The sequence below is a fragment of the Anas platyrhynchos genome, chromosome Z (genome assembly GCF_047663525.1).
Source record: "Anas platyrhynchos isolate ZD024472 breed Pekin duck chromosome Z, IASCAAS_PekinDuck_T2T, whole genome shotgun sequence".
Lineage (NCBI taxonomy): Eukaryota > Metazoa > Chordata > Aves > Anseriformes > Anatidae > Anas > Anas platyrhynchos.
Window position 1 is genome coordinate 63460960 of NC_092621.1, and position 27807 is coordinate 63488766.

The window sequence follows — 27807 nt, forward strand, 5'->3', positions numbered from 1 at the left end:
GCGGCGCCGCCGAAGGTTGCAGCCGTTGCCTCGCGAGGCGCTGTCACCAGCGGCGCGGGCGGCCCAGGCGCGGCCCGCCGGCCCCTCAGCCCGCCCGGAGGCTGCCTCCCGACGCCCGGAGCAGGTTTGGAGCGGGGAGCGACGGGGCCGGGGCCGGGGCTGGGGCTGGGGGGAGCCGCCCCACAGCGCCGCTGAGCCGGCATTTTGCTTGGTGTTTGTTTGGGGAAGTAGGAAATGGGATCTCTCCCCTCCTCCGCCCCTCCCCTGCCGCGACTGGTTTGGGTGTCATTTTGGGAGGGGCGGGGGGGGAGTCAGTAAGTCTGAAGTATCTGCTCGTGATTGCCGTGCCCCTTCTGAAATGAGCAGGATTTCAGGCTCTTGCTTGCGGTGTCAAGAGTTGGACTTGATGATCCTTAAGGGTCCCTTCCAACTCAGGATATTCTATGATTCTATGATTCTCTTCCTTGGCTTCCCGCTGCTCGGTTCTGTACAACAAGGCTTTTTGTCAGCTTCCCAAGTTTCTCGGCTCGGGATGGACAAGCCCTCAGTGCAAATGGGTGTGAGTGAAATGCCAGAACTCTTCTCTTTGCAGCCACGGAAGACTTGTGTTTCAATCTGGGTGCATTTGCATGCAGGCGGAATTGGATGTGCTTAGCTGGTGAGTTCTGCCAGTTGGGTAACGGAGCCAAAAGGCTGCGTGGGAGTTCAGCAAGGAGGAAGTTCAGCAAACTTTCCTTTGCATGGCAAAGCCTCCTTGACTGAGAATCAGCAAGAGAAGAGCAGAAGATGTGTTTGGGATCCGGCAGCATTTGATACCCATCGAGGCTTTGGAGTGTTTCTGGTAGGCATTTGTAAAGAAATCCTATTCGATGCTTCTTCTTGTGCTTCAGAATTAACAGATGGGGGGCAGTATAAGGAGCCACGGTTGCTGAAATATATAACTAATAAAAAATAGTTACCGATGGGCATAAACAGACGGATTAAAATCAGAGGAATGCTTGGTGTGTAGTAATCACAACTATTTAAAATCATACCCACCATGTAAGCAACACGACAGCTTTCTGTGCTTCTGAAATTCTAAATACTTGGCCCTTGTAAGCAGAAGATGGCTTTCAAGCACGTGTGTGTCTATAGGTATAAATTCAGGATAAAAAGGTTTTGTTTGAATAATTTCTGTTGCCTATGCATCGGTACTGTAGCAGTGAGAAAATAAGGTTCATTGTAAGTCTATGCTTTATCAACAGTTCATTAACAAGATCTTACACTATTGTTGCTTCATCCGGCACTATAACATCCAATTTGGTCTGACCACTTTCAGACCAAAGGTTAAGTCTGCTAGCTTAGAAGGTAATACAAGCAAAATTAGTTTCTGCACTGGTTTAACAGTTGTTAACATATCTGCTTTTTTATCACAGTTCCTTTCCAGGGTGTAATGATGCTTGTGTATTCTTTGGGAAACTCTTCAACATTCTGTTTCATCAGGGAGTTAATTCTTTCTTCTTTAACTCAGAAAACATTTTTTCTTAGGTGCGGAAAACTGCAAATGAGGTGAACAGAGGAATTGTAACAGATCTTCCTGAATACTGAGTGGGGAGCACAGAGATGGAGGCCGGCATGGAGGAGATCCTGGTTAAAGTTGCAGTAAGGGTCAGACCTCTGCTTTCCAAGGAAGTACTTCATAACCACCAAGTATGCGTGAGATTAGTCCCAAATACACAACAAATAATCATTGGGAAAGACCATGTCTTCACTTTTGATGTTGTATTTGGCAAAAACTCAACCCAAGAAGAAGTTTATACAGTTTGCATGAAACCTCTTCTAGTGTCTTTGGCTGAGGGGTATAATGCTACAGTATTTGCATACGGACAGACAGGTTCTGGGAAGACTTACACCATTGGAGGTGGTCACATTGGTACGTTGTAAAAAAGTCATTTTTTGTGTGTGTGTGAACAATGTAGTTCTGCAAATTAAGTCTTTAATACATAACAGATGATGCTTGAGAATTTTTAAGAGATAATGAAAAAATGTATAGCAAAAAAAGACATATATATTCCAAAGTTTATGTGATGGTTGTGTTCTAAACACAAATTCTGTGTCCATTAGGCTATGCCAAAAGTATGAGAGAAAAAAAAATAAAAAAGTGCTCTTTCCCATTCTCTATTCTAACAGGCAACTTACCCTACTTTCTGAAACACAGTGCTTTAGAAATTTTTGCTCCATTTATCCTACTTAGAGAGTATCTGCTTTAGGTAATTGTATGAAGCAAACTGACACTTGGACTTTTTTCAGAGACTGGCAAAGAGATTTCATAGATAAATTTAATGGAATAGAATCCTAGAATGGTTTGGGTTGGAAGGGATCTTAAAGATCACCCGGTTGCAACCCCCTGCCACGGGCAAAGATGTCACCCACTAGAGCAGGTTGCCCAGGGCCCCATCCAGCCTGGCCTTGAACACCCCCAGGGATGGGGCATCAACAGCTTCTTTGGGCAACCTGTGCCAGTGCCTTGCCACCCTCTGAGGAAAGAATTTCTTCTGACTATCTAATCCAAATCAACCCTCTTTTAGTTGGAAAGCCATTCCTCCTTGTCCTATCATTACAGCACCTGCCAAAGAGTCCCTCCAGAGTCCCTCCCCAGCTTTCCTGTAGGCCCCCTTTAGGCACTGGCAGGCTGCTGTAAGGTCTCCCCAGAGCCTTCTCTTCTCCAGGCTGCCCAGCTGCAACTCCCTCAGCCTGTCTTCGTAAGAGAGGTGCTCCATCTCTCTAAGCATCCCTGTGGCCCTCCTGGACTCTCTCGAATACTTCCACGTCCTTGTGCTGGGGGACTCAGAGCTCCAGGTGGGGTCTCACGAGAGCAGAGCAGAGGGGGACAATCACTTCCCTCCCCCTGCTGGCCATGCTGCTTTTGATGCAGCCCAGGATGTGGTTGGCTTTCTGGGCTGGAAGCACACATTGCTGGCTCAGGTGGAGATTCTCATCAACCAACACCGCCAGGTCCTTCTCCTCAAGGCTGCTCTCAATCTGTTTTCTGTCCAGACTGTAGTTGTGCTTGTAACTGTTCCAGCACAAGTGCAGAACTTTGCATATTGGCCTTGTTGAACTTTATGTGGAATTCAAATTTTGCTTTTTTCAAGGCAGATATCTGAAACTCTACTATTCGACTTACTTGGTATTTCCAAGTCAGTGTTCCTCAAACACCTGAGACTGGAAACTACTTTTTTTTCTGTATTGGTTCGCAGAAGAATTCTTCAGCTTCTGCATGTATCCGATTTTGCTTTCTGACTTTCTCTGGAATCCTGTATCAGCAGCTCTGGTTATCTTCCCTTCCATATGGAGAAGTCACAATTTGTTTGTCTGTTCTGCTGAAGAAGAGAGAAGAAGTGGAGTAGCAGGAATTAGAAGACTTTCTGGATTTTTCTTGGTCCTTGATTCTGAATTTGAAACCCTGAAAATGATGTATTCATTCTTTCTGCATAAAGGATTTGCAGTTTTATCATTAATTCATGAGCAAGTTCCAAATATTTTTTTCTTCTAGCGTGATTTTTTACTAATTTAATTTTCTTTTAGTCTCATACCCGCAGAAAGTAGTAAAGTTCTGTATCATTTCCATGCATTTCTGATCAACAGAAAAGCAAATCTTTACATGAAAACTTGGGAAAACTGAGCTCTTCCTATTCCTTATTATATTGAGTGATAAACCTCGCAGACTTCTCTTTAGTTTTAGTCTTTGTAATTTGTGTGACAGAATGACTGCAAGTGTCTGTGACATCTGTGTTTCTATTTTAGCATCAGTTTCAGAGGATGAAAAAGGCATAATCCCACGGGCTACTCAGGAGTTATTTCAGCATATTTCTGAAAACCATAACATCGATTTCCGTGTGAAAGTATCTTATAGAGAGGTTTACAAGGAAGAACTTTGAGATTTATTGGAGTTGGAGACCTCTGTGAAAGATTTACATATCCGAGAAGATGAAAAGGGAAATACAGGTAGGATTTCAGCTCTAGAACTTTGTGCATTTGATTTCTGTTGTGTGCACAAATTACTGTTTCCATCTCTTGAAAAGAGAGCTTATCGACGACTAATACTAGACGAAGTCACGTTTTCAAAATATCAATTCAGTTTAGCTGATCTGAAGCAGCCTTCATTTGAGATTCCTATGAACAATATCAATGTTCCTCCAGAAGCAGCATCAGGTGGTAAGGTAGTACTGTTACTGTTTCTGCAAATTCAGCATAGAAACACAATTGTGCATGATTATTCAGTTGAATGAATGCTTTAAGATTAAGCCTTTGCTTCTCACTTCAAAGTTATATTTGTTAAGCTACTTATGCTGTAAATATCTGCTTCCATTCCACTAAGAACTATGTTCTTAACATAGGCTGGGAGTCACTTTTACTACAAACTTTCAAAATTTCTTATTTTTTTTTTAACTGACAAAGTAAGCTTTGAGCTAGGTTTGCTCATACTTTTTTTCTAGATAGCACTAGGTTGCAAATTGCATAAGACGATGTGTAAACACCTAAGTCTGTGTATTCTGTTTACGATATTGTTTCAAATGCTGTGACAAAATACACCCATATATTCTATTTCTGCAGGTTTCAGATGTGCTGTACTTCGTGCTTTCCACCTACTGTTTTATTTTATTTGGCTGTGTGCTACGACCTTATAATAATGCAGGCTTGTATGCTTGTGTGATTTGTGTTTATAGATTGACTCTTCATAATTGCAGTAAACTTTTACTGAAAAGTTTAAAATTAATGTAATTATTCTGATTTTCTTTTAGTGTTTGAAGTGATTGTTGGTGCTAAGGAATTCCAAGTAGAATGTGCAGATGAAGTGATGAGCCTGTTGGAAAGTGGCAATGCAGCTCGTCACGCAGGCACAACACAAATGAACGAACACTCTAGTCGATCACATGCCATTTTTACTCTCAGTATTTGTCAGAAACAATCTGCAGAGTCTCAAAAAAAATAGGGATCCACAGGATTCATCTTGGAAATCAGTCCAGATGATTGCTTCAAAGTTCCGTTCTGTGGATTTGGCAGGATCAGAGAGGGTGACAAAGACTGGAAATACCGGTGAAGGATTCAAAGAATCAATTCAAATCAATAGTGGTTTGTTGGCCTTGGGAAATGTCATCAGTGCTCTGGGAGACCCAAAAAGGAAAAGCGTACATATTCCATCCAGGGATGCTAAAATCACTCGCCTTCTGAAAGACTCCCTAGGAGGGAATGCCAAGACTGTCATGATAACATGTATAAGTCCATCCTCATCAGACTTTGATGAATCTTTAAATCCGCTCAAATATGCAAACAGAGCCAAAAACATTAGAAATAAACCCGTTGTCAACTACAACCCTGATCAAGACCGGGTTGATGAAATGGAACTTGAAATCAGATTGCTCTGAGAAGCTTTGCAGAACCAACAAGTTGGTGATCAGTGTTGACATGACTTAAATCAAGAAAGAACCTGAATCAGTTTGCTAGAAGAACAGCTCACCCGGCTTCAAGTTCAGTGCTTCAGCTACAGAAACTGTTTGGACGAAGCCTTCCCATTCCTGGTTGATTTGAATGATGATGTTAGCTTAAAAAGCAGGAAGCTCTCACCGTGCAGCAAATTGACACTGGAACTGGCACCATGCAAGAGTCCCATCATATCACAATTCTTCAGCTGAGGAGAGAACTAAAGAAATGCCAGGTATTTCATTCTAAGTTGATTGTTTAGGTACCTATGAACAAATCAGGAAAGCTAATGTGTCTGTCTTGTAGCAGGAGGAGATAGAGTTCCAACAAGTTAGAATTTTATAAAATCAACCTATTTTCATTTTTCACACTGAATTCTGGTAAGCCTGTAGATTGTTACCTCGCAGTTGCATACACAACTTCTGGCTTTCCTTGGTTCTCATCATCCTAAATTACAGCTCTGTTATTTATTCTTCATTTTTTTTCTCTGGCTTATTGTAAAGCTCTGCTTCCCAGGTTCAAAACAGTGTAAGAGCTGGGTTTAAACTGAAAGCTACCCGGGTAAGCATGCCATCCACAGCTAGGAGGAGATGGTTAGGGAGATGCTAAAATAACAGGGCAATAAAGGCTCTTGAGCAGCTCTTAAGAGTTGTATTTACTTGAAAGATATAGGTTGTACAGAAAAGATAGAGTTGTACAGAAGTATCTGTCTTTAGAATGGTAAGACATAGTGTGTCTCTACTTTGCATTTGGCTCCTAAAGGTTTTCTGGAAGGCCAACTACATTTGGAAGTAACCTTCAATCACTATTGGATCACTTACCCAGAAAAACATCTGAAAAAAAATAACATTATAGTTTCTTTAATCTTTAGGCTCTTCTTTGAGATGAAAAATGAGGAGGGCCATCCTTATTTTTTTGTTTGAGAAGTGTATTAATATTAATATTATGATTGATGCTGAGATTTTACAGCCACATCTCACAGCACACCAAAGAAAGTAATTGGATTTAAATACCCACTTTGTAAGGTAGTGTTGGTTATGGGTCCATTATTTCCTTTGGGAGAAAGAAACTTGTCAAAACAAAATCAATAGATGAGAAACAGAAGTAAAGAAACAACTGGTGGAAAGCACTTTTGAAGGGAGCAGCTGATTCCCCAGAGGGCCATGCTGCCATAACCACAGGGACCTTGACAGCCTGGAAAGGTGGGCTGACAAGAACCTCATGAAGTTCAGCAAGGGCAAGTTCAGAGTCCTGCACCTGAAGAGGAACAACTGCAGGCACTCGTGCATGCCGGGGGCCACCCCGCTGGAAAGCAGCCCTGCAGAAAAGGAGCTGGGCGTCCTGGTGGCCACCAAGTTGAACATGAGTCAGCCATGTGCCCTTCCTCCTAAGAAGGCTAGTGGTTTTGTTGGCTGCACTAGGCAAAGTGTCACTAACAGGTCAACAGATGTGATCCTTCCGCTCAGTGAGGCCACAGCTGGAGTAGTGTGTCCAGTTGCAGTTGCAAACTGTGTTTTGTGGTGCGTTATACACAGCATAGGCAGCCAGTCAAAAGAGGTGATTCTCCCACCATATTTAGCATTGATGTGGCCTCACCTTGAGCATTGTGTGCTCAGGGGCTCCCCAGTTGAAAAAGGATGTGAAGATAATTGAAAGTGTACAGAGGAAGGCAACAAAGCTGGTAGAAGGGCTGGAAGGCAGGTCCTCTGAGGAGAGACTGAGAACACTTGTGTTGTCCAGTCTGAAGAATAGGAGGCCAAGAGGCGACCTCATGGCTCTCAGCAACTTGCTGAGGAGGGAAGGTGCTGGTCTCTGCTGCTGGTAACTGAGGGAAGAATGCATGGGAATGGCACAAAGCTGTGGGGGATGTCCAGTTCACGCCGGACATCAGGGAAAATTTCTGTACCATGAGGATGGTCAGACACTGGCAGCGGCTTCCTAGCGAGCTGTTTGGTGCCCCATGCCTGTCAGTATTCAGGAGGCATTTGGGCAGTGCCCGCAATAACATGCTGTAACTTTAGGTTAGTCCTGAAGTGGTCAGCCAGTTGGACTTGATGATCTTTGTAGGTCCTTTGCAACTTTTCTACTCCATTCCGCTTGATTCTGTTCAGTTCCGGGCTCCCCCATGCAAGAGATTCAGGGACATCCTGGAAAAAGTGCAGCAGAGGGCCACAAAGATGCTTAAGGGACTGGAGCACCTCTCCAATGAGGAAAGGCTGAGAGAGATGGGACTGTTCAGTTTGGAGAAGAGGAGGCTCAGTGGGGGATTTTAGCAATGTCTTACAAATACCTGAAGGGAAGGTGCAGTGAACGTGCAGCCAGGACAAAAGGCAGTGGGCATATACTGGAACACAAGAGCTTCTAGGCAAACATCTGGAAGCACTTGTGTACTGTGTGGTGGCTGTGGCTGTGCACTGGAACAAGTTGCCCAAAGAGGTGGAGTCATCCTCTGAGACCTGCAAAAGCCACCTGGACATGGTCCTGGGCAACCTGCTCAAGGTGGCCTTGCTTGAGCCAGGGGTTAAACCAGGTGACCTGCAGAGGTCCTTTCCAGCCTCAGCTGTTCTGTGATTCCATGGTGGGAGAATTTGCCATATATACGTCACAACTTTGCAGTTCCAATCACATCTTTGAACAACAAATAAGTATCTGTATGTATTTAATTTTCCAACTTCAAGAATAACAATGCCTGCTTTTCCACTGGCTGAATTTTCCTTTTATTATCTAGCAGGCTCTAGCTATGGATGAAGAAGTATTCAGCTAGAAGGATCATGAGTTGAAGATATTGCAGAATCAGATAAAGACATTAATACAGGAAAATGAAGAGCAACTGGAATCTTTAAAAAGGCTGAAGAAACACATAGATTACAGGTATTTTTCCTCTGGCATATATTACATGTATCTATATCGAACCATCCGTCCACTCTAGGAATGTACTCATGATTTCAAGACAGATCCTTCAGAATTTTTTTGGATGTAAACACCTACCAGTCTTACAAGCACCTTGTTTGAATTCGAGCTGTATTCCCTAATGAGCTGAGATCATCTAGTGGGTGAATCACAATACTGTGATTCCTGAAGTTTGTGTATCAGCCTAACTGTGCCACAGCCTCCCTGTATGATATTAAGTGATTCATTCACCCTCTCTTTGCTTCCTGCCTTCCTCCAGATCTGTATTGTTGCTAAGTTGTTTCAGGACGATTCATGATTTAGGACTTGAAAGGCTTTTAAAGATTGTTTAGAATCTCAAAAAGACCATCAAGTTCCTACAGAATGCTTTAATTGAAAGGCTGTGTAGAAACATGCTTTGCTATGTCTTTATTCAGTGTGAGAGTAAAGTATTGTTGCCTTTTGACTTTTTAAGACAGAATTTCATCCTAGTATTCTGAGAGTTTACTATTACAAGAAGCTGAGTGACACAGTGGAAACACTGCTTGCCTCCTTCCCTCTCTAGATCTTGTATATGCTAATGAAATTGTAATGGGTAGTAAGTGAATAGCATTTCAAGATCCAGGAGACCATATATAGGATAGCTGATAGATCTGACTTTATAGGATGATAGATCTGACCTTTTTTAAAGGGAACAGCATAAACATGGCTAGTTAGTACGCTTCTCCTTATTCTCCTTTTTCTCCTTTTTCTCCTTTTTCCTCTTCTTTGCTGATGGCTTGGGGAGAGTCAATGAATGAAAGGTAAGTCTACTGGTCACCATCTTTTCCTTCCCTCTGTAACTTTTTTTCTGTTCTGTCATCTCTGGATAGGCTTTTTTTGTGTGTTTTCCTTTTTTAACCCATACTGCATATTGTCAGCTTATTAGACTGAAACAATCCATGCTTATAATACACATAGATGCTTATATAGGATTATGCTTCTAATTGTATCCTATGGAGGATACGAGGCAGATGTTATGAACAGAAACAGTTGTACTGTAGGCAAAAGATCGCAGCTCTCACCTTTACTTAAAAACAGACAAATCAGTATAATAATTAAATCAAATGCTTGTGTCAAATGGCTTAAAGTTGTATGCACAGGAAAGTGTCGTTTCAATGATACATGATAGAATTAGAACTGTAAAAGTAGCATGTAGATGTTTGTACACATGTATTTATGTAACAGGTTATGCACTATGGGGTTGTATGTACAAGGGCATAATGGACAGAGTCTTATAGGGATTAAAAAAAAAAAAGTTGCAAGGTGGAGTTACTACTTCCACAATCATAAAATGTATGGTATTCACATATATATTCTTTTTGCTATGACACAGAAATATTATGTATTGTATTCCAACAAAATGTCAATTTGTGGGGCATTGTCTATGTATGGGGAAAGGACTTGCAGTCTAAGAAGATGAGAAAAACAGAATAAATAAAAATATATGATTCAAAGTAGGAGAATGCATACTTCAGTTAACTATCTCTAGCTGTTATTCAAATTTCCTGTTGGTAGGCAAGATTTTCGATGTATTCTGAAAGGAACAGAGAAGACTGAAAATTGTATGGTCTTGGCCTTATGGATAAATCAGTTCAGTGAAGATATGTAATTTTGAACAATGCACAGAGATTGCTGTAGGAAAGGCAAGTAAGTTCTTCAAACTAGCATTACTGACAAATTTGAGGCTGGGTAGAAAAGAAAGTAACGGTTGATACAGGGGATCCTGGGGTCACGTACAATTTTATGAATGTTAATTAATAAAAATAATCTTTCAAGTTGGACCGCTCCAAGAGGAAGAGGAAGCCTACATGTATGTACATTTCATTCTTTAAACTCAGACCATGTGCTTCATTTGAACATTTTTCTTGAATTACCATTTTATTTATCCATGAACACACAAATAAGGCAAGCAAGGGCTGATAAATATGTCATCTACTTCTCGCTAGATGTCTAAATCTAGCTGACATAATTTATATAGGACAGGTCCTTTAGAGACAAAAATGTCTCAAAAAAATGATTGGAGTTTGGGGAGAGGTAAGATTCTACCTGTCATGGCAGAGAATTTTCAGTTTGTTGCAGAATTTGCCTGTGCACTGCAGAAGAATTTAGAGTTGGTGAATGATATACAAGAAGACTGACTGACCTTTATAATGAATTTAGAAAGGTATGATGCAAACCTGATGATCAGCAACTGTTTTTGTTTTTGTTTTTTTCATATGAGAATGAAAAAATGGTGGAACAGCAAATCCTTATTGATCAGCTAAAAGAAAAATTAGAGAAGTTGATGGTTGTGAAAACTTGGGACTTCTCAAGTGCTTGTGGAGATGGGCCTGCTGTTACGGCATCTGCAAGAAGGCCATACAGTGTCCCACTCCTAAAGAGTATGCTACACTCCCTTTACCCATCTTCAGGGACAGAGACAGGAAAGGTAAGGTCTAGCTAAGCATTACATTTTTTTTAACAGTTATCGTTCAATAATTCTATTTGGCGTGACAAATTATGGTGACCTATTGTCAGCTGCTGTTTAGCTTTGAAGCATTTTAGCATTGAAGACTGAAAAAGTACTTTCGAATGTCTTGCGACACATGCTATGTCCCAATTGTCCAAAATCTATGGGCTTCCATTTTGAATCCCAGAATGGCTGGAGTTTGAAGGGACCTTTAAAAACCATCTAGTCCAACTCTGCTATGGACAGAGACACCTTTCACTAGATCAGGTTGCTCAAAGCCCCATACAAATTGACTTAAAACACAGAATTTATCACAGTCATAAAGCTGTAGTCTTTAGTGATCTTTTTGTGCAATGCTTAACAGTTCAGATAGGAAGCATTCCCAAAATGAATGATTATTCTGTACTGATAAACTGAACATTTTGGGTAATAAGTTGGTAACAGTACCTTCTTTTGCACTTGGGACAAATGTTCTAAGCAGAACCTTCTCTTGCAAAACCTTCTGGTACACAGGTACTCAGAAATATTATTTAAACACCTGCAATTTTGCATACAAGGTCAGGTAGTGAAAGACTTTTCAACTGAAATACTATTGGAATATCTATAAAGAATTACTGAACTATTCCAAGTGTTTTCTGGGTGCTTTTTGGCAGGTGTATACCAGTCCCCCTGCTTTTTCCCTGGCTCGGATGATGGCAGGATTCCGTGCTCGTAGCCAGATGATACTGAGCTACATAGAAGATCAAGATGAAGTCCTTCACTGCCACCTCTCTGATCAGAGTGATGAAGAGAAAGAAAATACAGACAGTCAAAAGTAATTTAATTTTTTTTTTCTCATTACTTAATTAAGTAATTTTTTCTTTAATTTTTGTTACAGATAAATAGATAGCAAATATACTATTACTGCCTAATCCTACTGTAATGTGAGGCCATTTGTGATACTACTTAAAATAAATTTGCAGGACCAACTAGGCATATTATGAAACTAGTTTAAAAACCACATTTTTTTGATGCGATAAAGATTGCATGATCTTTGTTTTGGGGACATCATCCAACAAGATCAAGCAAGGGAAGAAGAAGGTGCAAATGCTTACGTAAGCTTTCTCAGTTTGGCACTCTTCTTTTTAATATCATGTACTTTATAGAAAGTTAGAAGAACAAAAAATCCCTTTGTGTTTAGAATGTATCATGTTTTCCATTCTTTCTTAGGCATTCAATAAACCAAAGATGGACACGAAAACAGGCTTCTCCGTGCTTTCCCTTTGAGCAAAGTGACATGAAATGTCAAGTTGACAAGTCCAGCTTATGTGACAAATCTGTGCCACAGACTGATACAGCCACAGGTAAAATGGAAGTCATGAGAGTAAATTGTGTTAGATATAATATTAGAATATGCAATAATGTCTTTATCACATATAATTATTTTTCTCATCAAAATGTCTTTATTTGCTACAAATACTTTTTTCATGATAGCTCAACATAAATTTATTTTTAAATTATTTTCCTTTTCCTTTTCTGAAATTGACATCAGTGACCTTAATGTTTAAGTACTACTTACTAGCGAGAAAGCACTTGACATACAAGTCTAGTACTAGTTCAAGAAAAGGAAACATGCTGTTGTTTCATCAGAGATGCACTGAAAATGCTTAAAAATATATATATTTTTCTCTCTCAGGTTAGCATTCATTAGCATTCTTGAAATGCTAATGAATGCTGTCATTTCCATATTCAGACGGCAGGGAAAAGATTCTTTGTAATACTCTCTCCTTTTGGCTCTTTCGCTTCATTTGTAAGAATTCTATACATACTATATTTCAGATCACTGTCTTTTGGCTAAAGAGTGTATTCCTTTTATTCCTTTTTTATTCCTTTTTTTTTTTTGGTCTCCACATTGCTTTGTTTTCTTTCAAGGTGAAGAAATCGACTGCCTCCAGAAAAGTCATGTTTTTAACATGCAGAAGTTAAAGAATTCAGAGTTGAGACTCACTGAGGCCAAGCAAAAAATGAGAGAACTTGCACTTCACATCAAAATGAAAGAAGAACTTATTAAGGAATTAGTAAGAACAGGTAAGTGACTGAAAAACTGAAATGAAGACATTCGGAAATAAGCAAGAAAAAAGACAGAAAACTTCTGAAGACCTGCATATCTTAGTTTTCGGGTAATTTTCTTCTGCGGGAATACTTCTGGTAACTTACAGTTTCCTAACTTCTATGAATTACTTGCTATGAGTGCATTGAAGGCTGCAAATTTTTATTGTGTCCTACTCAGCTGTGATCTGCAGATTTGTTTGTTAAATATTTTTTTGTGTTTTGTGGCTTATTGTGTTCATCCACCTATAGTGTAATTTTTCACGTATGCTTAGTGCAACTGATCTCTTCATGGACATGTGTTTGTCACCCAGTGTCTGGGATAGGAGAGAAGATACGACACTGTGCTGGGAATGCTTGCATTGCCATCATAGCAGTAGAGAAGCAGGAGTCAGAAGTGGATGAGGGAAAAGGTCAGTGTCCCTGTTAGCCTATATCATTACACACCTGTCCTGATATATATATGCTTGCCAGAAACTTATCATTATGATGACCCTACAGATCTGTGCTTACCTGTTTCAATCACACTCTTCTAGTGTGTACATATTCTCCTGAGGCAGTCTTTTGGCATTGAGAAACATTGTGCGCCCCCAGTAACAGTACTTACGGAATCCCAAACAGAGCAAATCAGATTGCCCGAACAGGGCAAATCAGTAGAAACACAATCGAGAGTTTTTTGCTGATTACCAAGTTGAAAGCTGAGAAATATGTAGCATATTCTTCTGGGGAAAAACAAACAAACAAACAAACAAAAGCAAAACAACAACAACAACAAAAAAACCATAATAATACAGGCAAGCTATTTTGTCAAGGACTGCAGTAGGCAGAAAATTTTCACTTGATGTGGCACTCAGGTGTTACTTTCTTTGGTGACATCAGACGATTTATGAAGAGTTCAGATTTAAGATTCCTTCGTTCATCTATATTTCAGTGTTATAAGGGAGCTGTTTGTTTAGGTTTGGAAAATGTCTCAGAAATTTTTGGTTTAATCAGGATGAAGTAAGTAACGATTCAATTACAGGTTTAAGTAATACATTGCAAATTATTATCTTGCTGTTTTAAAACTATTTGGATATGATGTCTTTAAGGTAAGGATGCAGAGTGTGTAAGCAGGCAATATTCTTTGAAGATAACTAAACCGGAGCAAGAATCCGAGCAGGCCAAAATGGAACTGGCCGAAACTGAAAAACAGCTTCAGGAGCTGGAGAATAAGGAGCTGAGAGAGCTTCCTGAGAAAGCCAAGCTACAAAAAGAGTTCCGAAAGAAGATGGATGCAGCTAAGCTGAAAGTGCAGGTATTTCCAATCTGACCATTAGGATTTGCAAATTCCTGTCTCAGCATCACCTTTGAAATCCGTACACTCTGCTTGTGAAACTCTCACCAGCTTCCCACAATTGAAGCTAGTTGGATTGAAGTAGCCAATGAGAACCTTCACACAGTTATACCCACTACTATTTAACAACTAAGTAGTTAGATAGTTCTGTCTTTGATGATTTTACGAAGGCTCAGAGACCTTAGAAATAATGTGTGATTGTTGGGGCAAAGTGTAGCAAGTCTTGCTCACTGTCCTAACTCAGTGAAATAGAGAATTAACCTGAGTCAGGTTTTAGTTTTAAGTTTTCCTGTTGTTAAGCTGAAATTTTCCATGAACATTCAGGCCTTACAGAAGAAGAAGCAAGACACTAAGAATCTGGCTTCTCTATCTAACCAAAGTGACAAACGAGCAATAGAACTTGAGCAGAACGTGGCTCAGATGAAGCATCAGCAGACCCTGCTAGAGAAAAGACTGCGTGAGGAGAGTGAAAAAAAGAAGCAACTAGAAGCAGAGCTTCAGCGGGACCAGCTACAAATTAAAGCAGGATTCTTTCTGTTTCCTTATGACAAAGAATAAGATCAACCAGTTTGACCTTTGTTTTCCCAAAGGCAATGTACTGTACTACCAGATTTTGTCCTTTGAAGTAATTGCTTACTTGACACTGAAGAAATTGTGTATAAGTATTTTCACAGAAATCTTCATTCTTCCTTTCTCTTCAGCTATGTTTTTAAATGTTATTATGTGATGTCTAGCCCTGAGTTGCAATTTTGCGTGCAATTTTGCATGTTCAATATTTCTGATTTCATGATTGTGTAGATTCTGTCATTAAATGTGTTTGAAAAACACACTGATAGAGGCAGAAAGAAAGTTTTGTTTGTTTGTTTTTGTTCATAGGAACTTCAGCTTAAGATGGAACAGCAACAGAAGATTCTTAAACTTAAAGACAGCGAGATTGCTGCATTTAAAAAGAAGAAAAATAACTCGGTGGGAACTTTACAGAAATCAGAGGTAGGTAATCTATTCCAAATCTGTGTGGACACTGAAAAGAAAGGTGTCTTTATTCACCCCGTGTCATCTTTGTAAAGCGTTTGGAAGAAGAGTATTCCGTCCTCCCTCCCCTGTTTTTTTTTTTAAAATTGTTATTTTTTTGTTGTAGCAAAACCTGAGACAAGTCAAGAAGCTCTTTAACTGGTTTTGAATGAACGAAAGGAGAGGGCTGTAATGTCTTTGTTTTTTCTATGACTTGTCAAAGGTAGTAATTCAGATAGCTGGAAATTCAACAAGTTTGGTTGTCTGGTAGGTTTGAAGGTGATTCTGATGAGCTCTGTTATAAATGTTGCACGGTTTGTTTGTTTGTTTCTTTTCCCATCTGACAAATATGACAGACGGCTATGGTTTTGGTTGTTCATGACAGTGTTAGAATAGTAGGTTTCCTGTGCAACAGTGCTATCTGCATGATTTCAGAACTAGACATTGGAACATGAGAGTTTCATGAGTTAACCAAAGTCTTTAGAGGTGAAAATAAATTTAAAAAATGAAATAAAAGCAACTTTTTAGCCATACCAGCAATATGCCCACTGATAAACCATTGCTTCAGAAGAGACTTAGAATAGACTCTGATAGCAGGATCAGAACTCCCATTTTTTCTTTCTTTCAGCATCACAGTTTCTCATCACAATGTGTTTTTCCACCAATCTTGGTCTTGGGCAAGAATCATGCAATGAGGATGGGCTAGCTGATTTCCTGTGGTACCTTTCCAACTTAGTTGTTGTCATTCTATATATGACATCTATTTATATAACTGTTTGTAGGAAAATAATACATTTCCTTAAAAGCATCTGATAAAATTGTTTGCATAAGATGTAGTAATATAACATTGCTGAGCCTCTCCTTAAGTCAGTCCTATTTCTGTAGTATCCTGAATCAGGATTCTGTTGAACAATTAATGTTAAGAATTGAAATGTTGATTTCTCACGTTTTATCAGTTACTCTAAAAGAGGAAAAACATAGTCATGCTCTCTGGATCTCTGTTTAAATTGTAGAAATTAGAAGAGCAAAAGAAATGGCTGGATGAAGAAATGGAAAGAATTCTTCAACAGCACCAACAGTTAGCGGAACTAGAAGAAGATTTAAAGAAAAGAGAAGCCATTGTAGCTAAAAAAGAAGCATTATTGCAAGAGAAAAGCCACGTAGAAATCAAGAAACTGAGATCTAGCCAGGTGATTTAAGAAAAATAAAAAAGAAAGCAAGCAAGAAAGCAAGCAAGAAAGCAAGCAAGAAAGAAAGAAAGAGAGAAAAAGAAAGAAAGAAAAAGAAAGAAAGAAAGAAAGAAAGAAAGAAAGAAAGAAAGAAAGAAAGAAAGAAAGAAAGAAAGAAAGAAAGAAAGAAAGAAAGAAAGAAAGAAAGAAAGAAAGAGAGAAACAAAGAAAGAAAGAAAGAAAGAAAGAAGGAAAGAAGGAAAGAAAGAAAGAAAGAAGGAAGGAAAGAAAGAAAGAAAGAAAGAAAGAAGGAAGGAAGGAAGGAAGGAAGGAAGGAAGGAAAGAAACTTAACACAATTGTAGAGCTGCCTGAAAAGACTATGGGAGGAGGGCAGACGGATAACAGAAGAGGTTTAAGCCATGCAACTTGTATTTGTAGCGCTGCCATTACATTATTGTGTGGCTTGATCAAATCAACATTTTAAACATGAATAATAGAATGTAATAACCTTTATTTACATGATATCCTCGAAATTCTAACAACAAAACAAAATCTGACTTCCAAAGTTCTGTTATTGCAGCACATTAAATAACGATATCTAAAAAATTGCTCAATGCCTGCAAACTAGAGAACGTGGCAGAGAAACATTCTGTATTATTTACTTTGGCTACTGAGAAACAGAAATTGAAATGTCATTGTCACCGTAATGACTAACTCATGTAAGATATGTAGAAAACTGCACATTGCTTTTCTTTGTTTTCTTTCATCTTTTGATTAAATAGTAAATTTTATGGTAGCTATCTACTTAGCCTAAATGGCGTCCCTTTACAAGAAGTAGACAGGTCTTCCACTTTAGGATGCGACAGTCTCATGTACATGTTTATGGGGAAGGAGTTTTATACTTACGGTTTCTTTCATTCTTCCTCTTATTTCTTTCTCTCTCTCTCTCTTTTTTTTTTTTTTTTAAGGCTTTAAACAAAGATAGTATGAAATTGTCTACCGCTTAAGTATGCTGGACCAGGAATTGTGTGATAAAGGTATGCAGCTTCAGGACAGCACTACTGAAGATAAGACAGACATTCTGGAAAAAATTCAGGTTCTTCAGAAGTAAAGGGATCAGCTACTCAGAAGAAGAAATAATGTGGATGAGAAACTGAAAGAAGGTAACTGAAAAGTGTTGTCAGCTGAAGTAAGTAACTATCTCTGAGATACATCAAAGTTTTAGGCAATGTTTAGGCAATGACACCAGGAGGGGTCATCTTGAATTACCTTACGTAATCACCTTAGACTAATCACCTTATTACCTTAGTCTTTCCCCAAATGTTTTCGTGCTCAGTCTCAATTCCTCCTGCCTCATTTACACACATAGAGCAACTAAGATTGATTCAAGTGCATCCTTCCCCTTGGGAGGCAAATAAAAGGTCTAGTGCCTAAAACATTCTTCTTGATTTGTTCTAGTTGCTTGCACCAAACTGTAAGATGTTGTTGCAAATACTGGTTTCCTAAATGTGTTAGCTCTTCTCCTTTGTCCGGCATTTGGTAAGGCCTGCCATCCAATATCTCCAAAGGGGCTTAGTTTGACCAAGTTTACCTAAATTATGTTACTTTGGTGAAAAGCGCGTGTTTTCACCACAATGATATCACAACAACTCAGACTTTGGTGAAAAGAAGTTGCGATTTCTTTATGCGTCTCTCATGTACATGGGAAACCAGTCTTCATGACAAAAGTTTTGGAATCACAGAATCACACAGAATCACAGAATTTCTAGGTTGGAAGAGACCTCAAGATCATCGAGTCCAACCTCTAACCTAACACTAACAGTCCCCACTAAACCATATCCCTAAGCTCTACATCTAAACGTCTTTTGAAGACTTCCAGGGATGGTGACTCCACCACCTCCCTGGGCAGCCCGTTCCAGTGCCTCACAACCCTTTCAGTAAAGAAATTCTTCCTAACATCTAACCTAAAACTCCCCTGGCGTAACTTTAGCCCATTCCCCCTCGTCCTGTCACCAGGCACGTGGGAGAACAGGCCAACCCCCACCTCTCTACAGCCTCCTTTAATGTACTTATACAGAGCAATAAGGTCACCCCTGAGCCTCCTCTTCTCTAGGCTGAACAAGCCCAGCTCTTTCAGCCGCTCCTCATAGGACTTGCTCTCCAGGCCCCTCACCAGCTTCGTCGCCCTTCTTTGGACCCGCTCAAGCACCTCGATGTCCTTCTTGTAGCGAGGGGCCCAAAACTGAACACAGTACTCGAGGTGCGGCCTCACCAGAGCCGAGTACAGGGGGACGATCACCTCCCTAGCCCTGCTGGTCACAGTGTTTCTGATACAAGCCAGGATGCCGTTGGCCTTCTTGGCCACCTGAGCACACTGCTGGCTCATATTCAGCCGACTGTCCACCATCACTCCCAGGTCCTTCTCTGCCTGGCAGCTCTCCAACCATTCCTCTCCCAGCCTGTAGTTCTGCTTGGGGTTATTGCGCCCCAGGTGCAGGACCCGGCACTTGGCCTTGTTGAACTTCATACAGTTGACCTCAGCCCATCGGTGCAGCCTATCCAGATCCTCCTGCAGAGCCTTCCTACCCTCGAGCAGATCGACACACGCACCTAGCTTGGTGTCATCTGCAAACTTACTGAGGGTGCACTCAATGCCATCATCCAGATCATTGATGAAGATGTTAAAGAGGACCGGCCCCAGCACCGAGCCCTGGGGGACGCCACTAGTGACTGGCCTCCAACTGGACTTGGCTCCATTCACCACAACTCTTTGGGCCCGGCTATCCAGCCAGTTTCTAACCCAACGAAGCGTGCGCCAGTCCAAGCCAAGAGCAGCCAGTTTCTTGAGGAGAATGCTGTGGGAGACGGTGTCAAAAGCCTTGCTGAAGTCAAGGTAGACCACATCCACAGCCTTTCCCTCATCCACCCAGCGCGTCACTTTGTCGTAGAAGGAGATCAGGTTCGTCAAGCAGGACCTGCCTTCCATAAACCCATGCTGGCTGGGCCCGATCGCCTGCTTGCCCTTCAAGTGCCGCATGATGACTCCCAAGAGGATCGCTGCCCTGGAATCCATTATTATTGTTATTATTATTGTAATTATTAAATAATTATTAAATGATGATTATTTATTAATTATGTTATTAATTAATATTAATATTAATAATAATAATAACAAAAACATCATCATCATTATAAAACATGTGGATGTGGCCTGGAGGAAGCTGCGGCCCATGGAGAGCCCCCACAGGAGCAGGCCCTGGGCTGAAGCTGCAGCCCATAGAGAGGAGCCCACGCAAGAGTACTGCATGGTAGTACTGCTGCACAAACCTGTGCACCCTCTAGGCACTAGCAGCATGGAGATGGGGACACCCTGCCCCAGGGTCTGACCGCAGCAGCTGCACACGCAGCCCACAGACACCCATGCACGCAGAACAGAACAGAAGAGACAGCCCTCATCTATGAAATAGTCCTGAACAATTTTATTCAGAAGCCCCGTCCTCGGGACCGAAGCTGCCATCTGTGGGGAGCTCCCTGGTACTGTCAGCCTCACGTTGCTCTAGGTCTTCTGTGATGCAGCTGAAGCAGTAACTCCTGCGGAGAGCCCGAAGTGCTCTCCTGAAGAGGGGGGGCAATTGCGAGCGAGCCACAGCGTGCGGGAGGGCAGCGGTGCCTGTGGGGGTCAGAAAGCTGTACGTGAGGGGCTGGGATGGAACTGGGCATGGTCCTGCCTGCCCCCGCCACCAAGGCTTTCCCTTGGGGAGGGGACAGTTGGACATGGAGGGACCCTGTGCGTGGAGTGCTGCCAGCCTCCGTGCCGTGGGCTGGGATGGCTCCATACTTTAGGACATACCTGGCCCTTCCTCTGGCACCGATTGGAAGTGTGAGGAACACTGTGCACTGCTTCTATGCTCGGAGGAAACCTGCATGGGGAGAGAAAACCACAGCCCTGTGGGCCACTGTTTGGCCATGCTCCGGGCCCCGATGCCCCCGATGCCAGATGGATAAGGGATGAGGGGCCTCGAGGCCCACCGACAGGGGTCTGTGGCTTCCATGACTGTGGGACGAGGAAGGTATACCTTGCTTACCTCTTGCAGAAGGCCCCCAGCCAGGGGAGAAGGTGCTGCTTCTTCTTCCTCACATGCTGATGGGGTGAGAGGTGCTGTCCTGGCCTCCAACACAGGGTGCGCAGCCAGGGGAGAGGCTGAAGCTTTTCCCTCTTTGGGCATGCAGGCAGGGGGGAGCTCCTCGGGCCCAGGAACTGCGGCCATAGGAGCAGCTGAAGGCCTGGCATCTGCCTCACCAGATGGGGCAGGAGACGTGCCGGGCAGGACGTCGTCTGCTTCTGCCACAGCTTCTATCCTGGGGCTCTCTTCCCACTCTTCCTGAATGTCCTGCAGAATGGTCTTACTCGTTGTGGAGCAAAAGTAGGGAAGGCGCTGGCCCGCAGTCCTCACTGCCACCTCCTGCCTGCCCGATGCACTGGCTGCAGTGCTGTCAGCTGTGTCACCGTCGTCTGCTGCCCAGATCCTTCGCAACCTCGGAACCTTCACGCTGCTCGGCCAGGACTCGTTCCACCGGGACAACTGGCAGCCTTCCCTCTCCCCGCTCGGAATGATCTGCATTGCTGGCCGAAAGGAGGAGCACCCATAGATATCCCAGTTGATCTTGACCCGGTCTTTCAATGTCGGCGGTCTTTTCTGGCTGCTTGTGGAAGGGCCGGGCACAGCAGCAGCCAGGGGAGAGGCTGAAGCTTTTCCCTCTTTGGGCATGCAGGCCGGGGGGAGCTCCTCGGGCCCAGGAACTGCGGCCATAGGAGCAGCTGAAGGCCTGGCATCTGCCTCACCAGATGGGGCAGGAGACGTGCTGGGCAGGACGTCGTCTGCTTCTGCCACAGCTTCTATCCTGGGGCTCTCTTCCCACTCTTCCTGAATGTCCTGCAGAATGGTCTTACTCGTTGTGGAGCAAAAGTAGGGAAGGCGCTGGCCCGCAGTCCTCACTGCCACCTCCTGCCTGCCCGATGCACTGGCTGCAGTGCTGTCAGCTGTGTCACCGTCGTCTGCTGCCCAGATCCTTCGCAACCTCGGAACCTTCACGCTGCTCGGCCAGGACTCGTTCCACCGGGACAACTGGCAGCCTTCCCTCTCCCCGCTCGGAATGATCTGCATTGCTGGCCGAAAGGAGGAGCACCCATAGATATCCCAGTTGATCTTGACCCGGTCTTTCAATGTCGGCGGTCTTTTCTGGCTGCTTGTGGAAGGGCCGGGCATAGCAGCAGCCAGGGGAGAAGGCGATTTAGCATCTCTGGGTGCTGATGCACCCATAGGATTCTTGTCCCCCTCACTGGCAGGACCTGCAACCTGCGCAGAATCTGCTGGCTCAGCATTGGTTGGCCCTGACATGGCAAGAGATGCGCTCTGTGCGGGGCTGACTGCCTCTCTGGCAGAATCTCTGCCAGTGCTGTGGGGTGAGCCAGGCCCCTGCTGGTGGGCTGCGTCTGGGTCCCAGTGAAGGTTCCAGGTGGCTTCCTTCTGCTGCCTCCCTCCTGGCTTGGAGATCCCAGCAGCAGCTCTTGTGTCCTCTCGAGCATGGCCATCTTTTCGTCTCCGTGTTGCTGGCATCTTTTCAGTCTTGGTGGCCGGCACCTGGGCTGTCCTTGCAGGTGTTGCCACACTGCTGGGAGGGGCGTAGTGCCTTTGTACCCTCAGCTGCACCCTGCGTCTTTGGCTCCTGGCTGCAGCATGGCTTGGGGTTGGCCTGTTGTCTTGCTGGGGTCTGGCCTGCAGAGGCGCCAGAATGGATGCGGGGGCTTGCAGGGCTGTCCCCCGGCTCTCGGCAGTTGCTGCCATTTGCTCTTTTCTCACATGTCCTTGAGGACGTGGGACGACCTCGGGGAGTCTGACAGCCTTGGTGCTCGTGATGCAGTCTCTGCATGGCACAGAAGAGGTGGAGCCTGCTACTGACAGACTGGGCAGCCGGGGGATAGTTGAAGCTCCCACTGAATGCCGATGTGTAGTTCTCAGTGTCGCTGCCTGCCTTGGCAGAGGCGGCAAGGCTGGTAGAGGATCTCTCCGTTCACCGGTGGCACTGCTGCCGGGCAGTGCCTGCCTCAGCTTCAGGCTGTCTGTCTGCAAGGGAAGCCAAGGAGAAAGGTGATGTTACCGTAGTCCTTTCCCACCTGCCCACCTCCAGCACCTGCCCACCTGCCCCCTCCAGCACGTGCCGCCTCCTTGTCAGCAGCTCCCAGGGCTTGGGAAGGCATCTGGCCCCATCTCACTTGGGCTCCCTACCTGTGTGCTCTTCTTCCTAGAGGCCTGTGACTTCTGTGGACAGTGGAGCTGTGGCAGCCTCACCCCGTGGATGGACAAGGATGGAGTCTGGCTGCACAGCGGTCCTGCCTGTGGCGGTTTGGGTTGCACCTGTGGGGAGAAGGAGGTGTGGGATGGTGGTGGCTGCGCTGCCACCAGCATCCCTTGTGGTGCCTGGACACCCAGCCCCACCTCAGTGCCACATCCTTCGGACAGAGTGCTGCCCGACCCACGCGAGTCACAGCCATCCCAGGCCTCAGCTCTGCCCCAGAGAAACCCCTGGGGCACGAGAACCTGGGCCTGGACCGCAGACACTCAGGGCCAGGCCTCGCGCCCCGGTACCATGCTCCGCCACCTGGCACTCTCTCTCCTGTGTCTGCCCTCTCCCTCCCTCCCTGTCCCGCACCTGGTGGTGCTTCTTCATGCTCGGCAGCCCTTTGTTGGGCTGGGAGCAGGCCTTCGCCTCTTGCTCCTTCGGCATCCCTTTGTCCTCTCACAGAGACAAAGAAACAGGCACCCAGGGCAGCTGCTGCCTCCTGACGGCGCTGCACTCCTGGGAGTGAGCACCACGGGGGCTCGGGCCATATAAGTCACACCGTCACCATGGGGACGCTTGCCGTGTCACAATGGTCTTGTGGCCTGACGCCGCCCCACGTCACAAAGCCTGAGTGCTTGCTGTGGAGCCTCCTTGTTCCCGGCAGCCTCCCGTCAAGACACCAGCTCACAGCAAGGTGGGGGTCAGGAGACACCTCTGGGCTGCTCTAGTCCAGGCCCGCTCTGTCATCGTGGCAGCCCTCTGCCGGACATTTCTCCAGAGGCGCTGTCATCATCCCGCACAGGCTCACTCTTGCCTGCAGTGGGGCTGTTGGAAGTGCCTGGAACTACACTGTGCCTGGCACGGGGCAGCCCTTCTTGTGTTAGATCTTTTCCTTTGTCCGGCATTTGGTAAGGCCTGCCATCCAATATCTCCAAAGGGGCTTAGTTTGACCAAGTTTGCTCCTGGGGGATGGATGGAGCCCGTGGTAGGGAGCCGTGTGCGAGCAGTGCTTGAGGAGCTGCTGCCTTTGGCAGCCCCTGCAGGCTCAGTTCGGGAGTCCCGTGTGAGGGATGAAGTTCTGTGTTTTTTGTTTTGTTTTGTTTTGTTTTTGTGAAGAAAGCGGGTGTTGAAGAAGGAAATGCAGAGTTGCCTTTGTTTGTCACTCGATGGTCTTGAGGTCTCTTCCAACGTAGACATTCTGTGATTCTGTGAAGTCACAAACGCCAAGGCGTCACACTGGCTGGCTCTGCAGCACAGATGCCAGGAGTGCCGCTTGGCATGGCGGCGGCGGCGCGGTGCCCCAGCCCCAGGCCCGTCCCAGCCCCAGCGCACGTCGCCCTCCGCTCCCCCATGGAGCCCCCCGCCGCCTCAGCAGCCCCGCGGCGGACGCCCCATGGCGGAGCCGCCCCCGAGGAGAAGGAGCCCGCAGCCCTCTGCCCGCACCGCACCGCACCAAGCGCCGCGCAACGGCTGCCACCGCCGCGGGGGCTCCTGGTGTGAGCGCCAAGCGGTGGCAAGGGGGGGCTGCGCTTCCTGCGTCGAGCTGCTGGACACCGGCTTGCCTGGGCAATTGCCCATGTTGCTGAGGAGGCAACAGAGCCAAAGCCCTTGGGGCTGAAGATCCAGCACGGCTGGGGAGGCTTTGGCGTTTCTGCACAATGCTGCTCAATCCTGCTTGGGAGCCCAGCCTCAGGTGCGGAATGAAGCCAAGCAAGCTCGAGGGAAACTGTGTGCTGGTAACTGGTCAGTTCTTGCTTTCTTTTTCATTCCTCACGCCTAAGAAAACCTAACTCTTTCAAGCACTTGTTGGATGGACTTGATTCTGGGTGTGCTCCTTAAGCTTGTTTGGCAGCTGTTGAACCCCGCTACACTTGCAGGAGACCTATGCTCGAGTTGATGCTTGCTGTGATCAAGCGCTGTTCTTTTGCTCTTCTTTGCTTTGGGGATGGCGGGTGAGGTTGCAAAGAGTTTTCAGGAGGATTCCTCTTTTCCTTTGCAGAATGCCAGACTGCGTATTAGAGCTGATCTTCATCTCTGCTCGGAAAAGCTTCACGGGCCAAAAGAGAATGGAGATGAGGAAGGCAATGGAGAATGATGAGGACTATTTGCAGTCAGCACCCGTAAGCTTTGTGAAAGAATCAGGTGCATTTCTGTAGTGGTAGAAAGCGTAGCTGGAAAGACTTCCTAAGGACGTCAAGTCCAATTCCTTGTTCTCAGTTAGAGCAATCCCGTAGTTTAGACTCCTGATAAGGTATTTGTCTGTAGGCAGCTGCCAACTTGTCCAGCTAATCCAATTCAGCCTGGAAAACAAGCAAGCAAGCAAGCAAGCAAAAAGCACAGAAACCTGCAGTTTATGGAGTGCAACTGTCTCCTTTCCAATCGCATGGGTTTCACCAAGTTTGGGGTGACTCCAGGGCTGGCTTGCCAGGGAGACTTTCTTGAATTGCTGGCAGATCAGCCAGAAGGGCAATACAAGGCCCTGGCTAAACACAATCTGTAGGCTGCTTCTAGATCAACAGTTTCCTTGGTTACTCCACAACCTCCACAATCTCCACTTGCTTCGAAGCTCTGAAGATTGCAAGTCCACTTTGTGTTTTTCAGCCCCTCTGTGTCAAACGGTAAGAGTTTTCCCTGGCTGTTAAAACAGAAAGGACAACAGCCCCTCCTCTGGGTCTTCAGAAGGCTCCTAAGATCCCCCAGACTGGCTAAGTAGCGACGCTCTAGTATAGCTGCATCTAGATGCAGTAGAGCTAGATGGTGGGAGAGATGGTATGCTAGATGGTGCTCTAGCATGGACGTGACACGCTTTGACAGCATCTTTTCTCTGACAGCAACTTCTGCCTTGGCTCTTCCCATCAAGCCAGAGCAGTTTCTTGGCCTGCGCAACCTGCAGACTGACCTCTCGTGTGTATCCGTGCTGGACTGAGGGTAATGTTTGGAACACACACTGATGCTGTATTCACTAGAACTTTGAGAAGAGAGAGCAAGAAGCTAACCTGCAGACGAGTTTCTTAGGTTTCTGTAGAGAGAGGGAGATATACATGCATACATATTTACTTCTGTCTTTACTTCTTTCAAGATAGCTTTTGTTCTCCAAAATGAATCCTCTGACTGTTACTAATGTATGGGACACACCTTGACACTCTAATGGCATAGAAATACTTTTCAGCTCATCCTTGCTATTGTTTCTGGATTGAAAAAATAATTGTGAATATGATTACCTGCTTGGAATCTTTTTTTTTTTTTTAATATATACCTATTCTATTATGAAATCCTATAGGAAGGAGTGAACTCAAGAGGAAAAAAAAAAAAAAGAAAACAATTTTAATTCCACTTCTAAATTAGATATCTAATCCTGATAGATTCACTCCCTTCCAAACAGAGCTCAACAAATGAAACAGTAAAAAATGCACATAATATTTCTTCTATGCCAAGATTTCATGGCACAATAGTTCTTTGCCTAACCCTGCAATAGCCCCATAGGCATTGCAATTGCTTACTTGTTCTTCTTCTTTGCTTGTGTTTAGTGTTTGCTTTTCTAATGTTACAACATTGGATTGATTTCCCTCCTTAGGTATCAAGAGAAGAAGGCATTTGCTTCAGAGGACAGTACTTTGATGCTTTCCAGGGCTAATGGCCAAAGTTCTCCAAGCACTTTTTTTTTTTTTCTTTTTTTTCTTTTTCCCCATCAGTGATTTATACATTTGTCAATCTTTCCATCTTCATTTACAACTCCGAATTTAGGTTTTAGGTGAACAAGAACCCTGAAACCAGCTGAAGCCATATCAGACATGAAGCCATATCAGACATAGTAAGGACATGTGTCTGTGAGGAAGTAATTCCGAGTGATTCTCTGGTGTCCTTTGGACAGCTTTCCTCTGGTCCTCTGCACTAGGCATCCCCAAGGGATATTTCAAAGCTCTCGGCATGATCTGTCATTCTCTCTTCCACTGGAGTTTCCATTAGAAAAGCGTGACTATTCCTTGCCCATGTGGAAAAGAAGTCCTCCTTGAGTTGTTTCTAACCAAAACCTCTTTCTTGTGTTCTATGGACAGAAACCACTTGGCTAGACAAACTCAATCCTTGCAAATGGAAGGAGTGGAAGTACTTCAGCAGCGTGCTTCGGCTTCTAAGCAGAACTGTAATGTAGGTGGGGACAGAGCAAGAGGACATGGCCAAGCCAGGGTGGACTTGAAAGTGCCGTGTCCGAGCCACAGCAAGAAATCCGTGATTGCCACTTGGAGACGGCTGCTCACCTAGTAGCACAGCAGCTGGAACGCTTCTGGATCCTGCTGATGGATTGCCACGAATCAGGCAGTGACACAAGCTACGAGAACGACGGAAGTGACTGGAAGTGATGCTTCTCCCTGTTCTCCATTGCAATTTGTGAAAGAAAGGAGAAGAGAGGAGAAGAAGAAAGGAGAAGACGGGAGGGAAGGGGAGGGAACGAAGAGAACGGGAGGGAGGGGAGGGAAGGGTAAAAACGAGAAGGGGAGGGGAGGGAAGGGCAGGGGAGGGCAGGGGAGGGCACGGGAGCAGAGTGTAGTGGAGTGTAGGGTAGTGTATGGGAGTGTAGGGGAACTGAGTGAAGGGGAGGGTAGGGGAGCAGAGTGTAGGGGAACTGAGTGAAGGGGAAGGTAGGGGAGGTGTGTCTAGTGGAGTGTAGGGGAGCATAGTGTAGGGGAGTGTAGAGTAGTGTGTGGTAGTGTAGGGTAGTGTAGGGGAGGGGATTGTAGGTGAGGAGAGTGTAGGGGAGCGTAGGGGAGGAGAGTATAGGGGAGTGTAGGAGAGGAGAGTGTAGGGGAGCTTAGGGGGATGAGTGTAGGGGAGTATAGGGGAGGAGAGAGCCAGGGAAGGAAGTGGAGGGGAGGAGAGGGAAGGGGAAGGAGGGAATATTGCCTTATTTGTTGCCTTTTTACTGTCTTTGTATAGAGCCATGACAGGCAAAATAAACTATGTTGGTGAAAAGGACGTCTTTGTCTGGTGTGATTCCCGCTCCCCCAGTTTAAATTAATCAAGA

At 44.7% G+C, this 27807-nt stretch overlaps 2 protein-coding genes across 5 annotated transcripts; one reads left to right on the forward strand and one right to left on the reverse strand.

Moving 5' to 3' along the window:
* On the forward strand, positions 1 to 27250 carry LOC119714575 (kinesin-like protein KIF27). 3 transcript variants are annotated; one of them, XM_072031131.1, is made up of 16 exons: positions 1 to 124; positions 593 to 841; positions 1528 to 1912; positions 3787 to 3987; positions 5047 to 5698; positions 8192 to 8334; positions 10616 to 10822; positions 11497 to 11657; positions 12053 to 12186; positions 12755 to 12910; positions 13246 to 13344; positions 14020 to 14225; positions 15141 to 15254; positions 16289 to 16465; positions 17414 to 17608; positions 24787 to 27250. In XM_072031131.1, the coding sequence occupies exons 7-15, from the start codon at positions 10625 to 10627 to the stop codon at positions 17450 to 17452; spliced, it is 1284 nt and encodes a 427-aa protein (XP_071887232.1). In that variant the 5' UTR covers positions 1 to 124; positions 593 to 841; positions 1528 to 1912; positions 3787 to 3987; positions 5047 to 5698; positions 8192 to 8334; positions 10616 to 10624; the 3' UTR covers positions 17453 to 17608; positions 24787 to 27250. The 3 variants fall into 3 exon arrangements, with proteins under 3 accessions (XP_071887232.1, XP_071887233.1, XP_071887231.1); XM_072031132.1 differs by lacking the exons at positions 13246 to 13344; positions 16289 to 16465; positions 17414 to 17608; positions 24787 to 27250 and adding an exon at positions 14589 to 14920; XM_072031130.1 differs by lacking the exons at positions 1 to 124; positions 593 to 841; positions 1528 to 1912; ... (1 more) ...; positions 5047 to 5698; positions 8192 to 8334 and adding exons at positions 8343 to 9155; positions 9910 to 10041 and having other exon boundaries at positions 13207 to 13344.
* LOC113842216 (uncharacterized) lies at positions 19455 to 23604 on the reverse strand. 2 transcript variants are annotated; one of them, XM_072031129.1, is made up of 5 exons: positions 23157 to 23604; positions 22733 to 22861; positions 20531 to 22570; positions 20296 to 20365; positions 19455 to 19507 (listed from the first exon to the last, which is right to left on the reverse strand). In XM_072031129.1, the coding sequence occupies exons 1-5, from the start codon at positions 23229 to 23231 to the stop codon at positions 19470 to 19472; spliced, it is 2352 nt and encodes a 783-aa protein (XP_071887230.1). In that variant the 5' UTR covers positions 23232 to 23604; the 3' UTR covers positions 19455 to 19469. The 2 variants fall into 2 exon arrangements, with proteins under 2 accessions (XP_071887230.1, XP_071887229.1); XM_072031128.1 differs by lacking the exon at positions 19455 to 19507 and adding an exon at positions 19905 to 20115.
* Positions 27251 to 27807: the final 557 nt, after the last annotated feature.

Excerpts from the sequence above, each read along its gene's own strand:
- LOC119714575 (XM_072031130.1), top strand. The coding sequence starts at position 10,625 with ATGGTGGAACAGCAAATCCTTATTGATCAGCTAAAAGAAAAATTAGAG. Across the intron at positions 13,345-14,019 it reads AGAAGTGGATGAGGGAAAAG|GTAAGGATGCAGAGTGTGTA; the intron begins GTCAGTGTCCCT and ends GATGTCTTTAAG. Across the intron at positions 14,226-15,140 it reads CAGCTAAGCTGAAAGTGCAG|GAACTTCAGCTTAAGATGGA; the intron begins GTATTTCCAATC and ends TTTTGTTCATAG.
- LOC113842216 (XM_072031128.1), bottom strand. The coding sequence starts at position 23,231 with ATGCCGAAGGAGCAAGAGGCGAAGGCCTGCTCCCAGCCCAACAAAGGG. Across the intron at positions 22,571-22,732 it reads CTAGGAAGAAGAGCACACAG|ACAGACAGCCTGAAGCTGAG; the intron begins GTAGGGAGCCCA and ends CTTCCCTTGCAG. Across the intron at positions 20,366-20,530 it reads CTGGGGGCCTTCTGCAAGAG|GTTTCCTCCGAGCATAGAAG; the intron begins GTAAGCAAGGTA and ends CTCCCCATGCAG.